We start from the raw sequence: 15,761 nt of genomic DNA, 5'->3' as shown, positions 1-15,761 counted from the left end.
GGTTGATGATGCATGGAGGGGATTGGAACCATGGCAATGAGATGATATACGATGGAATGAATGTAAAACTAAAGTTCCCCCATGTAAACTATCATATAATTCACAATAAAACATTAAAAATATAAAAAAGATGGGAAGGCCTACGAACTTGTACAAAGACTACAGAAGCAATTAATTTTCTTATAATAGGAATCGGAGCAAGAAGAAATGCCATCTCATTGTTCTGTGATGTTAGAGAATTAAAAGAACGTTCTTTGCACTTAAACTCTATTTAACAATTGATTGTAGTTAATAGATTCTGTGTTATATTGGTTGAATAATTGACAGTAGTAAAAAGACAAAAAGCACATTTACCATTTAAAGGCTTTCTTTGTGATTTCTGGTATAAGGTTAACTAATGTCAATAGCAATTGTGAGATAATTTAATATTCAGTCTAGACCCAAACCCCAAAATTATTTCTTAGCATTCATTCTATGTATTTTTATAAAACATGTTGTTTTAAATTAGTTTGTCATAAAATATACATTGTTACTGAAAGAAAGCACATCCTAAAAATGGGACTTACAGATTCTGAATAAGCATGCTGTTTAGGGAAACAGTCTGTTTATGTCAACATGGCCTTCAGGTAAGATCAGAAAACAACTTCCATATGGTCAGTAAACCACAAGATGGCATCCCTGAGCAATTAGCTTATCTCAAGATGACTTCTAGGTTCTTCAGATAGATGCTTAATAGTAGTGTTATTCCTCTTCAAAGGGTAACCTCATCATCAAAATGTCATTTTGATACTTCACATCTGAGGTACTCTTACTCAAAATTCATAACCTCAGTCTAATCATGAAAAAACTTCAGACACATTAAGATTAAGGGATATTCTACAAAATATTTGACCAATACTCTTCAAAAATGACAAGATCATGAAAAACAAAGAAGTTTGAAGAATGATCACAGATTGGAAGAGCCTAAGGAGACATTTTGAATCTAAAAATCATATGGTTTGCTATGCCAGGAATGACAAATAGATGAGGAATGGAGTTGCATTCTTTATTAAAAAGAGCATTTCAAGATCTTTCTTGAAATCCTATCATAGACAGCACTATATTTCAAGACAGAGCTTGAAATATTCTTTTTAATAAAGACAACAACATGATAGGATAAAATCCATGCACCTACAAGGAAGATTAGTTAACAAAACTGTTATTCAAATTTATGCATCAACCACTAAAGCCAGTGAGGATGGAATTAAAGAATTCTACCAAATTCTTCAGTCTGAAATTGATCAAACATGCAACCAGGATGTATTTATAATTACTGGAGATAGGAATGTAAAGGTTGGAAACAAAGAGGAAGCATCAGTAGTTGGAAAATGTGGCCTTGGTGAGAGAAATGATGCTGCAGATCTCAGGGTAGAATTTTGCAAGACAAATGACTTCTTCATTGAAAATACTTCCTTTAAGCAGCATAAAAGATGACTATACTCATGAACCTCACCAGATGGAATACATATAAATCAAATTGTGACATCTGTGGTAAGAGATGGTGGAAATGCTCCATATAATCAGCCAAAACAAAGTCAGGGAGACTGTGTAACAAACCATCAATTGTTCATATGCAAGCTCAGGATAATGCTAAAGAAATTTAAAACAAGTTCACAAGAGTAAAAATTTGACATTGAACAGATCTCACCTGAACTCAGAAACGATTTGATGTATTAGATACATATAATCAAAAGCAAAAGGTTACTAAGAAGACAAAAAAAAAAAAAAATGGACAAGACCAAAATGAATGTCAGAAGAATTCTGAAACATACTCTCCAGTGTAGACCTGCTAAAGTAAATGGAAGAAATGAGGAAGTAAAAGAGCTGAAAAGAAAATTTCAAAGGACAGCTCAAGAAGACAAAAGCAAATATTATAATGAAATGCACAAAGACCTGGAGTTAGAAAACCAAAAGGGAAGAACTCACTCAGCGTTTCTTAAACTGTAAGAACTGAAGAAAAATTTCAAGACTTGACTTCTGATACTGAAGGATTCTATAGGCAAAATATTGAATGATGCAGAAAGTATCAAAAGAAAATGGAAGGTATACACACAAACACTGTACCAAAGACAAATGATCAATGTTCAACCACTTCAAGAGCCAAAGGTACTGACGGAAGAAGTCTGAGGTGTGCTGGCAAAGAATAAGAATCAGGAATTGATGGAATGACTACAAATCGAAATCTTTCAACACATTTATACAGCCAAAAAATTTGGAAGACAGCTACCTGGCAAACTGATTGAAAGATACCCATAGTTTTGCCCATTTCATAGAGAGATGTCCCAACTGAATGCAGAAATCATTTGACAAGGCCATTAATATCACTTTCAATTATTTTTTTTTCTAAAGATAATTTTTAAATGGCTGCAGCAGTACATTGACAGGGAACTGCTAGAGGTTAAGCTGGATTCAGACAAGTACATAGAGCAAGTACATGGAACATTATTGATGTCAGACGGATCTTATCTGAAAGCACAGAACACCAGAAAGATGTTTGCCTGTGCATTATTGGCCAACCAAAGGTTTTCAACTGTGTGGATCATGAGACGCTGTGGACCACAAAGTGGAGAATGAAATTCCAGAAAACTTAATTGTGTTCATGAGGAACCTGTACTTAGACCAAGAGTCAGTCATTTGAACAGAACAAGGGGATACTGAATGGTTAAAAATTCGGGACTGTGTGCACCAGGGTTGTCTTCTTTTACCATACTATTCATTCTGTTCACTGTGCAAATAATCCAGGAAGCTGGATTATATGAAGAAGAACTCAGCATCAGGATTGTAGGAAGATCCATTGTTGTTGTTGGTAAGTACCATGGAGTCGGTTCCTAATGATAGTGACCCTGCACAGGGTTTCCGAGGTTGCAAATCTTTACGGGAGCAGAAAGCTTCATCTTTCTCCCACGGAACAGCTTGTAGTTTCGAACTGCTGACCTTGAGGTTAGCAGCCTGATTCGTAACCACGATGCTACCAGAGCTTCTTAGGAAGATCCATTAGCAATCTGCAATATGCAGATGATACAACTTTGCTTGCCGAAAGTGAAGAGGTTTTAAAATACTTACTGATGATGATCAAAGACCACATTAATGTAAAGGAAACAAACAAACAACAACAAAAAAAAAACTTCACTACTGAACCAATAAATAACATCATGATGAATGGAGAAAGACTGAAGTCAAAGATTTCATTTTGCTTGGATCAACTTTCACCTCTCATGGAAATAGTAGTTAAGAAATCAAAAGATCTGTTGCATTAGGGAAATCTACTGTACAAAAGCTCTTTAAAGTGTTCAAGAGCAAAGATGCTAGTTTGAGGGCTAAGGTGTACCGTACTCAAGCAATGCTATTTAACATAGCTTCATATGCATGTGAAAGGTGGACAATGAATAAGAAAGACTGTAGAAAAATTGATGCATTTGCATTATGTTGTTGGAGAAAATATTAAAAGTATCATCGACGTCTAGAAGTACAAACAAATCTGTGTTGAAAGAAATACAGCCAGAAAGCTCCTTAGAAGACAGGATGGGAAGACTTGGTCTCTTATACTTTGGGCATATCATCAGGACCTACCAGTCCCTGGAGAAGAATATTATACTTGGTAAAATGGAGGGTCCACGAAGAAAAGGAAGACCTTGAATGAGATGGATTGGACACAGTGGCAGCAGCAATGGGTTCAGACAAAGCAACAATTGTGAAGATGGCATACGACCGGGCAGTATATAGTTTTGCTCTGCATATTTTAGCTATGAGTTGGAGTCAACAACAACAACAACATCCAAACTATCCATTCAGTTTATGATAAATGCCAAGATAACACAAAATTCTGAAAAATGCAGAAAACATTCTCAAGCTAAACACATTGCAAAGAGGTTCATTGTTCTCTGACAAAAGAAGATAGTTTCTAGAACATGGTACTATTGCTTTGTGGCTTGATTTCCTTAAAAACTTCGCCTCATTTATATTTCTTAGTATTTTTTCCAAGATTTTTGGTTAGGCAGTCTGATGTTGATCTTAAGTTTCTACTTTTTTCCCCAATTAATCAATATTTTGGTGGTTGGTATATCTGTCTTAGACTGGGTTCTCTAATGAAGCAAACCCAGTGAAGTTTATATATGCATATATCAAGCTCAAGCTCACTAACCTAGAGTTGATGTCAATTTATAGTGACTCTATATAGGGTTTCCAAGGCTGTAAATCTTTGCAGGGTCAGGAATTCTTCTCTTTCTCTGGAGAAGTTACTGATGGGGTTGAACTTCCTCCCGCTTTTCAGTTAGCAGCTCAATGTTTAGCCTACAAAATAATAAGCACTCTCTCTATATATGGAGTCCTGGTGTGGCACTGTGGGTTAATGCTCTGGACTGCAAAATTGGTTTGAACTGCAAGTTCGGTGGTTCAAGCTCACCAGCTGCTCCTGGGAAACCCTTTATAGGGTCGCTATGGGTCCGAATCAACTCAATGGCAATTAACAACAACAAATATGCATATATAGAGAGAGTTTGAGCTGCAAGGTCAGCAGTTCAACCCTCCCCCCAGCCACTCCTCTGAAACCCTATATAGGGTTGTTATGAGTTGGAACTGACTCCACAACATTTAACAACAACAATATTAAGGAAGAGGTTAACACAATTGTACTGTCAGGCAAGTTCCAAGCCTTCTCCTGACTCAGTTAGCTCTAGGGACTGATAAACCCAAGATCTATAGATCAGGCCAAAAGCTTCTGGTTGCAGAGGCTAATGAATGAATTGAAGGTTGACAGGTAAGATGGCAGGCTGCTGCTGACTATCATAATTGGCAGGCAATATGGCAGACTGATGGTTCAATTCCAATGAACAGAATGTCAGGACAGAATAGATGCAGAATCAAGACCTAACAAAAAGCAAGCAATATATTGGAAGCCTAAGATACTTCCAAGGAAGCTTCCTTTCATCCCAGAGCTCATCATGGAAATCATTACATTTATTACATTACATTACATGTTAGATTTAATCCTGGGGGGTAACTACATCTTAACTGACAAACCACTGAGAATCTTGTCCCAGTAAAGTTGACACAAAACCTTAACAATGTCCCACTCTAAACTCACCTGATTCTAGACATTTCCTTAAACTTTCATAACTAGTTTATGAACTGTATCCCAAGTTCAGTCCATTCACTTGCTTAGTTTCTATCTTTTTTTTTTTTTTTTTTCCTTTCCTAGCTTTGACCTGGCTCTCCCAGCAATCATTAAGCAATTATACTGGTTAGATCAGTGCTGAAACCATCTAACCAGTATCATTGTTTAATGCTAAATTGTTTGGCAAGAACAAGGGTTATATCAAGGTGCCAGTGTGTACAGAGTTACTCTTTTTCCTGGAAAGTCTTCCCATTTACAAACAGTGGCCTCAGATCATGGATAAGCTTTGCTAGGAGAAGGTTGTTTACTAGGTTTGAAGTAATCTCAAATATATGGCATCAAATCCTACCGAACTTATTGGTGGGAAAAGTGGAGAAGTGTTGACAAACCTATGTAACATGTAATATTGGTGGTTTTAAAGCATTTTTTTTAATTCAATGGTTTAATTTTGATAGGCAAACAGGAGATCTTCTTTAAAAAAAAAAAAAGCTGTATTCATATATTTCCAAGTAAATGGTTTATAAAATAAATTTGATAATAAACTTGCAATGTATTTAAGGGCTATTTTTATGTGCCCTCAAGTCAGTTCAAACTCATATAAACCTTATGTAGGGGTTCTGAGAGCAGCTGGTGGTTCTGACTGCCAATCTTTTGATTACCAGTCCAGTGCTTATCCTACAGCACCACACTAGAGTTCACCATTCCTGAAATCTATGAGTCAGAATTGACTTCATGGCAGTGATTATTGTTATTATTATTATTATTATTCCTGAAATCAAAGGAATACTTTTCTTTTGCCGATTTGATCACTTGTGAACAAATTTGCAAAAGACATAGGTTCCTTGTTTTTAGTAATATGACAATATTATCAATATTATTCATATGTACCAGCTCTTATGTGATCTTTCTAAGTAAAACTATTGCTGCCTTTCACATGAGAACTATGATAAGTGACAGTTCTTTGGTTTGAATGTACAAGACACAAACCTCCTGATAGGGAAATATCAGAGAAGGCACTCTGTTTTAAGTTGAAGCTTTATATAAGCTGACTGATTTTTACATTTTTATGTGACTACATCTTAAATTATTATTATTGCTTTAAGTAGCAGCACAAAATAGGTGTCCTGATGTGGCACTGTAGGATAAGCACTAGAGTACTAACCACAAGGTTGGTGGTTCAAACACCAGCTGCTCCTTGGAAACCCTATACAGAATTGCCATGAGTTGGAACCAATGCAACAACACTTAACAACAACAGCACAAAATAATAGCTGTTTCCAAACCTGAATGTTCATTTTTTTTTTAAATAAAAAATCTATAGCTTGCACTTGCATTTAGGATAAGACTCAATTCTTAATACTCGTGATGTTTGGGTAAGAAAGAATCTTCCAGAATTCCTACCTATCAGAAATTGTTTTGGCTCATATTATCTAGTATATACAGATTGAGAGATCATTGAATTAATAATGCATCACTCTTAAAATGATTATTGTGGAGAATGCTATGTGTATCAAAAAGGGTACATTGGAAAGGTATGTCTGTTTGTTACCATATAACCAGTTTGAAAAAAAAAAAAGTTCAGTAAAGTACACCTTTTTTATATTCTATCTGAAATCTGAATTTTTCATATTTTATCTGATATTTTGGTGCCATGTAAACATAGATTATAGATATAAGAAAGTAGTAAATTTAAATTATCAATCATACCCACTATTTAATATGAAAACAAAGAAAGCAAAACAAATTTGCTCCATAAACTTGTTTGAATTTTTTCAAGCTTTTAATTGCTGATAATTTAATATTTTCTTCTAGGTATAATACTTTATATTTAATCTCTATGTTATGTTTATTTTATAGTGTGCTACAGTGTTTGAGTTTGTTTATTTATTCATTTTCACATTGCTTGTCTCTTGATTACTGGATTATCCAGCCAGCATTTAATGCTTATCACTATGATGCTTATGTGTTTCAGGGCCTCCATGAAAAGACTGGTGCATTTACAGCAGTTAAAGTAATGAATGCTCGTAAGGTAATAATTTCCTGTTTGTAGTCTATCCCCTTTATGAAGACTGCCCCTGGGATAAACAGTTCAAGAAATAGTGTATTTTTAAAAAATCTATGCTATAATTAATTTAAATTATATCTAGATTTATTATATTTATAATTCAATTTTATCATGTTAATTAGTATATATTTTTTATATTTCCACATAAAAGACTTTACTTAAAGTTGAAGCTCTACATATTTTGGTATCCTACAATAATGACGAAAAGATCTGTGTTCCTATCTATCTCTAGTTCATTGTCTGCTTCCAGGAGAGCAAATAGGAGATTTACTCTAAAATTGTGTTAATCATGCTGTATTCCATAATACTCTTTTTCCTTATCAACAGTTCTTTCTAGGATTGAGGCATTAGATTCTCAATGACAGGTAGAAAGAAAGAACTTGTCAGGGATGCACATTTTTCATGTATAATCTGACAGATGAGCAAGTGAAACAGTTTAATTGGAACTGTTCCTGCTGACATTCATAAAGTTGTGTCACGGTTTATAACATATTGTCATAGAATTTGCAATGCACTGATTTCTGTTCTCTTTCTTTAGCATGACTACCTCATTTTCTCAAGATAAAATTAGCATGAACATAGCATAGGTCAAAAAAATTTCACTTCACTATACTGTAAAGAAAGGTTTTCAAATGTTGTGTTTGAAAACTATACAGATTCACAGAACTATTTTCAATGCCACAAACACTTCTTTTCCAAAATTTCCAGGAAGTGAATTGTTGAAACTATTTAAAAGTCTACATGGTTTTTTGTTTTTGTTTTAACCAGTAAACATCACATGTTACAAATTGATGTGTGTTTCAAGGGATTTTAACTTTTTGCAGATTTATTTTGTCCTGTAAAACAAGGCCTCTAAATAACTAACTCAGTACTTTTTGAGTAAGACTCTCTAAAATGATTACACTTGTTTCAACCTGAGAGAACTTGATTTGCATTAAAGCTACATTTTAGGTATTTAAGATATTTGAAATATTTAAAAATCATATCCAACCTATAGATGGTCTTGTAAGGGAAAAATAGAACATTACTAATATCAAATTGTAATTTTAAAATTATTATCTAAAATTAAATTTATTTCTGTGAATTCGTGCCACATTTTTGTAAATGATAAGTATCTGATTAGTTTTTATTAAAACGATTTGTGAAAATTGAGAGATGAATAATATTGTTATTCTTTGAATAATAAAGAAGCACAAAGTACTTAAGCATAAATTGTTTTCAGAGTGTACCAGTGGGTCTTATAACATTTTGTTATTGGTTTTGCAGACCCCTTTACCTGAAATAGGAAGGCGAGTGAGAGTGAATAAGTTTCAAAAATCTGTCGGGTGGAGATACAGCGTGAGTATTGTCAACATTAGCCCCCAAGTATCCTCTCGTTTAATTTTAAGCTTTACGCTCATCCCTGTGTTCTCTTCTTATCTTTACAAGGCTACCACTATAACTTTCTCATATATTGTAACAAATTTACAAAGATTAATTCGTTGTATTTCAATAGTAGCATCTGACAGAGAGCGGAGTGTAGAAAAAAGTGTATCCTAGGACAGGTAAATGCTGATTGGAGGTGAGGATTGAATAAATCTACAGATCATAGAGTCCTATATAAGTATATAGATGGGTAGCAACCAAAGAGGAAATGATGGGACCAAGAGCAAATTTTGCCTAAATTAGCAATGACAAAGTCCTTTTGAAGCCTCCTACATTATGCTCTATGGAGATCTGGTAGCTTAGTGGTTATGAGTCGGGCTGCTAATCTCAAGATCAGCAGCAGTTCAAAACTACCGGCCATTCCTCGGGAGAAAGATGAGGCTTTATGCTCCAGTAAAGATGTACAGCCTCAGAAACACTATCCAGGGTTGCTATGAGTTAGAACTGACTCTAAGGCATACCACCACCACCACATGATGTTCTGGAATAAATGGTTTCTGAGTTAACTAACACAACTCTAAATTTCATTATGTATTATTCATCTTTCATTTCGTCATTCATGTGTGTTAATCTTTATTTCCCTAGATTGAAAATTCTTTTGAGGTAGGACTGTAACATTTACATGTATAAGTTATTAACATATGTGTAGAAAATTGCCAACAATTAACTATCTATGAGAGAATATTTTAAAATAGTTTTCTTCATTGCATTGCACCTGTAGATAAAAAGCTGTCTGACGTGATAACTTTAAATTATGTTTTCAGAAGAATATAGTTTAATTTTTTTTTTGGTCTGGACAAATAAGAGCTTATCAAAATCACTTCATTATCATGTTGTACAAACAGATATAACTGAAGCGTGAGTACTGTCAACATTAGCCACCAAAACAGATGTGCTGGGACTAATGGGTGCTTATGTTTGCAAATAAGGGCAAAAAGTGGAGCAAAAGGTAAATAATTCTGACAGCACCCTGACTAATTATAAATAGAGCAAGTAATGAAGATATTATGTGATAATAACAACTTTTATAGTATTTTTTTCACAAGGACTGAAAAGAATTCTATTTATGTTAAACCATTTGGTCCCACAAAAGTTCCGTGAAGCTAGAAGTTGCCATCTTTCATCAGTTCTTTTGAGGATAAACTAAACCTTCAGAAGATTAAGAGGATTCCCCATTTTTGGACATTAGTGTGAAAACACAGATGACCTACTGCCAAGTGCTCTTTCTGATTTGTGTTATACTTTCCTTCAGTGATTTCATCCATTCACGTGGCTTCAACTACCACTTTATCTGGGGGAGTTTCAAAAAGTTTGTGGAAAAATTCCATTATCAGTTAATTCCATTTTTCCACAAACTTTTTGAAGCTCTATTGTAGATCATTCTCAAAAGGTTTACCACTACTCCTGAACTCCAGACCCTTAGCTTCATGCTATACAATCTCATTGTTCATGTGTTCGTGAGCTGTTTTCTAGTCAATTCTTACTCATAGTAACCTTATGTATGCAGAGTAGAACTGCTCCATAGGATTTTTAAGGTTGTGATCTTTTGTAAAAGTATCACCAGTCCTGTCTTCTAAAGCAACTTTTGGGTAAATTTGAACCTCTAACCTTTCTGCTAGTATTTGAACAATAACTGTCCCATAAAAAAGATACATATTTTAGTTTATTGATATAGAAAGATGATCTTTATCTATGAATAAAAAAGTCAAGTTGTAGAATTGTGAGAATAATATGAGCTTGTTTACATTAAAAATTAAATGTTTATTACCACATATTCATCAATCATATCTGCAGCAACACATAAAAATGTCTAAAAGGACACACACTACTTTGTTGCTATTGGTTAGGGAACATGATCAGTGAGAGTACACCATTTACACATTTTATTTCATATTACTTATGTACTTTTTCCACATACTTACCATGATTTTGAATTGGAAAATAAACCATTTAAAATATATATTTAAAAGAGATGAGAAGAAACCAAATCAACACCTTTAAAATGTAATGACTCAAACAATAATCAAGATAACATGGTCCTGGCATAAAAATAGACATATAGATCACTGGAATAGACTTTAGAGTTCAGAAATAAACGCAATTGATGTTTTATAAAGGTACACACAGAAGACCATCCAGTGGAGGAGGGGAATAGTAATGATGACCCCCCTTGCACAACATGGGTCTGAACTATGTACCTCATTAACAACCTGTGATATGCAAATGCTGCAACCTTACTTGCTGAAATTAAGAAGACTTAAAATACTTACTGATGAAGATCAAAGACCACAATCTATGTTATGGGTTGCAACTCATTGTAAAGAAAACAAAAATCCTCACCACTAGACCAATAAACAACATCCATATAAATGGATAAAAGATTGAAGTTGTCAAAGACTTCATTTGCTCGGATCAACCATCAACACTCATGGAAGCAGCAGTCAAGAAATCAAATGGCGCATTGCATTAGGCAAATCTGCTGCACAAGACCTCTTTAAAGTGTTGAAGAGCAAAGATATCAGTTTGAGGACGAAGGTGCGCCTGAACCAAGCCATGTTATTTTCAATAACCTCATATGCATGCGAAAGCTGGACAGCAAATAAGAAAGACCATAGAAGATTTGATGCATTTGAATGATGTTGTTGGAGGAGAATATTGAAAGTGCCATGGGCTGCCAAAAGAACAAACAAATCTGTATTGGAAGAAGTACAGTCAGAGTGCTCCTTGGAAGCAAGGATGGCCAAATTTTGTTTCTTATACTTCGGACATATAAAGGATTGGAAAATGTTTGGTAAACTGGAGGGTTGGAGAAAAAGAGGAAGGCCCCAATGAGATGGATTGGCACTGTAGTGGCAGCGAGGGGCTCAGGTGTAGCAGTGATTGTGAGTATCAAGTTTCGTTCTGTTGAGCATAGGGTTACTGTGAGTTGGTACCGACTCGATGGCACCTAACAACAACAACATTTCAAAATTTACATTCATTTTGTCTGTTTGTTCTTGTAGTGCCTTTCTGAATTCTTCTGACATTTTTAATTGTGTTATCCTTGCTTTCCTCCATCTTTCTGTTGATCCTTTGAAGGTACCCAACTATCATTCTTTTGAATTCTTCTTCAGTTATTTCAATTGCTTTTTCTTCCTCAGAAATAACTAATGGTTCTGCATCTAAGCCATTTGTTTGAGTCATTCTTTCTTGTTTCTTTGTGTGAGCTACAATTTTCTGTTGTTTCTGGGGCATTGTGAACTTGTTGTTTTTGTAAATACAAACAGTGCAATGGTTGGAACCAGAGGGGAGAAATCTCAGGGGGTGAGCAAGAAAGGCTTCTGCAATTGAAGGATCTCACAAAGTGATTGTGGAAGGGATGTGTCAGCAGAGTTCCTGATCCTAAATGGAGTTCCTATTGGCTTTGGTGTTATCTACATTTAGGTCACTCAATCCTGAATAGTTTGTGGCAGCCCTTGATGGAGCTGGTTTCAGGGAAGCTGGGGCAGTGTGACTGGTTAAATGCTGGTCTGGTGGCTCTGTGGGTTTTATAGGTCTGGAACCGAGCCAACTTGAATCTAAGCACCAAAATGGTGCACCAAAATGACACAACTGGCCCCCACCTCACACTGACATGGCATGGCAGCTCCGAACTCCTAGAGAGCAGAGTATCCACTGGAGGTAAATGAGGATGGGAGCTTGCCACACTTCTGGTAATCAGGGGAGCATGGGGAAAAAGAAGAAATCGCACTTTTTCTGTTACTTTGAAAATTTCAGGCCTTCCTCCGGTGTCAAAGCTTTTTACAAGACGGTTAAGTCTTGTCTGCCCAGCCGTTCACTAGTCAGTCTTCCTTTCTTGCCATCCCTACTTAGCCTCGTCTCCCAAAAATCAATCCATCCACCTCCTTTCTTCTCAAGCTCAGGGTGCCAGAATGTTCACGTGTGTGTTTTATTTTGTCTCTCAGTTCTTTGTTGTAGAGGGTCTGTGTAGTACATCTGCTTAGTCTGTCATCTTGCAAGACGTTCTTTCCTGTGTTTTTAATGACATTTTGCTTTCTTAATGTATCATATCTTTAATGTCCCATAATTCCTGTGGTCTTCAGTCATTAGGACTTGGTATGTCAAACTTATTCTTGAAATGATCTCTAAATTCAGGTTGTTGTTGTGCACCTTTGAGTCATTTCTGACCCATAAGTGACCCTATATAGGGTTTCCAAGGAGCAGCTGTTGAGCTTGAACTGCTGACCTTGTGGTTCAAACCAACTTTGCAATCCAGTGCATTTACCCACAGTGCCACAATAGGACTCTAAGTAGGATACACTTAAGATCCTCCTTTAGCTCTTGTAGACTTGTTTTCATTTTCTTCAGCTTCAAATTGAACTGCATGAGAGCAATTGATGGTCTGTTCTTCAGTTGGCCTCTGGTCTTGTTCTGGCTGATGATATTGAGCTTCTTCAGCATTTCTTGCCACAGATAAATTGAGTTGATTCCTGTGAATTCCATCTGGTTTCAACAACATAAACATAAAGTTTCATTTAGGATGATATAAACATTCTGAAATTGATTATAGTGTTAATTTAAAACCCTGTAAGTATAATTGTTGTTATTGTTGTTAAGTGCAGTTGAGTCAGTTCCAGTTTATAACAACCCTGTATAAGGTTTCTGAAGAGCGGCTGGTGGGTTTGAAATGCCAACCTTGTGGTTCAAACTGAAATTGCAGTCCAGTTCTTATCTTATAGTGCCACACCAGGACTCCAAATCATTAACTGTGTGAATGCTCATACATGAATTATAAATCCATTAAAATTCAAACAAAATATTGAGGACAGCAATGATTTCATTTCACTTTGTATAATGCATAGTGCTATTTGAGAACTACTGAATTCAGAGATCTTTACATTTCCCTTGTTGATGCTGATGCTAGGTGTCATCAAGTCATAGAGACCCTATGCACAACAGAACTAAACACTGCCTGGTTCTGTGTTATCCTCACAATTGTTGTTACACTTAAGCCCATTACTGCTAACACTGTGCCAATGTGGTTAATCTTCATTCACTGACAATTCCAATTAAGAACTTCTAATAAATTGCTGTTGATTGTTATGGGTTGCCATGGAATTCTCCTTCTTTGATCTAGTGTAATTTAGGAATCCTGGTGTGTTGCTGAAGGATAAGCACTGTACTGCAAGGTCAGATACTGTACAGGGTTTCTGTGATTTGGAACTGACTCAACATCACTTGACAACCACGATAATGGTCATTAAATAGAGCCCTAGTGGCTCAGTGTTTAAGTGCCCAGCTACTAAGTGAAAAGTGGTTGAATCCAATACACCAGCCGCTCTATGGGAGAATGATATGCAGCCTACTTTTGCCTAGATTACAGTTTTGGAAATTGTATGGGATAGTTCTACTCTGTTTACTAGGGTCCTTATAGGTTTGCTATGAGTTGGATTCAATTCAATGGCAAAGGGTTTTTTAGTCATTGAATTGCATAACTTAGAAGCTTTAATGTGTATTCCCCTTCCTCAGGATGAAGAAGAGGATCTGAGAACGGAACTCAATCTCCTGAAAAAGTACTCTTTCCACAAAAACATCGTGTCTTTCTATGGTGCATTTTTTAAACTGAGTCCCCCTGGCCAGAGGCACCAACTCTGGGTATGTATGTAATTACCTTACTCTTAGGATATGCATTGGACTGTTAACCAACCACAAATTCAGCCATTCAAACTCACCAGCCACTCTGCAGGAGGAAAATGAGGTGGCCTGGTCCATTAAAGATTTATTGCTCACTGTGAGTCAGAATTGACTCAGTGGCACTAGGTTTGGTTTGGGTTTGGTCTTATTCATAAAATAAGTCTTTTCCAATTATGCAATCTGTCTTAAGTTGAGATGCCATTTTTGTGTATCTACAGGAAAACATAAGTATTCACCTACTCAAAGTTGTTGTTGTTGTTAAGTGTCAGGTTTCTAAGGAGTGGCTGGTGGATTTGAACTTTATTACCTTGGAGTTCAAACCAACCCTGTGGTCCAGTGCCTTATCCAGCAGTACCACACCAGGTGACAGGGAGGGAGAATAGGAAATATGTAAGTTAAGTGTCTGATAGGGACTTGGGACAGCATGGGGAAGGACTCAAATGGATGCTTGAGAAATCTAGCATATTCCTTAAGAAATATAGCTTTGTTGCTTTTAACTATAGCTAGATAGGAGTCCTGAAGTGGTGCTGTAGTATAAGCACTGGACTACTAACCAAAGAACAGTGGTTCAAACCCACCAGCTACTCTTGGAAATCCTATCCAGCGTCTCTATGAGTTAGAATCAACTCAACAGCACTTAATAACAGCAACAACAATTACCATATTAACTGCTATATTAGAGCTATGGACAAGGAGACTACCTAATAGATTGTGGCAAATAATGGCTGAACTAGGAATTATCTTATTAGAATTTGGCCTGAGCATATAGGTGCATTGCAAACTATGTTCATTATTGTGTAAACATAACTCCTGTAGTCACTTTTCCAGATAGTTAATTGACGTATCTTCTTTTCAATACTTGGGGTATGGCAAATTTTAGACCAATAAGATAAAAGCCATAGAAAACTTTGACTAACTGCAGTCCACACTACCAAAGCTACAGTTACCAAGAATTGTTGGCTATATTCCACTATAGCAGAAATAAGTAAAATCACCAAAAAATGAGCTTCAGAAAAGATTGACTTTATATTAAAAGAGGAATACTTAGAACATAAGCTGAGTTCAGTATATACATAATATTTATATGTGCTATCTTTCTTTTTACAGTCAAACCCAATAACAGTAATTTCTTTTCAAAACAATGACTGAAACTTTTCAGGATCCTCACATGTCTAGGAAATGTTTAGTTACGTTCTATATACTAGACTTTAAAAATGAAGACAGTTGATGTTATAGAACAATTTTCAAAACAGGGTTGAGGAGGAACAAACAAGATGGCGGATTGGGCGGGCGTATAGCAGAGAGCTCCGCCAACAACAACACAGAATACCCGAACAAGCAGGCTCAGGAGATGGTCCCAGAACTCTGAACCACATATAAAGGAATACTTAGAAGGTTGGAAGGCTCACAGCTGGGGGAATTTGTGGAAGAAGCAAGAAATCCATT

At 35.9% G+C, this 15,761-nt stretch overlaps 1 protein-coding gene across 1 annotated transcript in view; it reads left to right on the top strand.

The window, feature by feature from the left end:
- The window catches only part of NRK (Nik related kinase), a 213,448-nt gene that overhangs the window by 96,625 nt on the left and 101,062 nt on the right, over nucleotides 1-15,761 (top strand). The window contains exons 3-5 of the mRNA XM_006871057.1: nucleotides 7,125-7,181; nucleotides 8,484-8,555; nucleotides 14,151-14,276. Of these exons, the coding sequence (XP_006871119.1) occupies nucleotides 7,125-7,181; nucleotides 8,484-8,555; nucleotides 14,151-14,276 (255 nt within the window). The remainder of the gene's footprint in view (nucleotides 1-7,124; nucleotides 7,182-8,483; nucleotides 8,556-14,150; nucleotides 14,277-15,761) is intronic.

The sequence above is a fragment of the Chrysochloris asiatica genome, unplaced genomic scaffold (assembly GCF_000296735.1).
Source record: "Chrysochloris asiatica unplaced genomic scaffold, ChrAsi1.0 scaffold00159, whole genome shotgun sequence".
NCBI lineage: Eukaryota > Metazoa > Chordata > Mammalia > Afrosoricida > Chrysochloridae > Chrysochloris > Chrysochloris asiatica.
The sequence above is the reverse complement of the archived record's forward strand: the minus strand, read 5'-3'. Positions and strand labels throughout refer to the sequence as shown.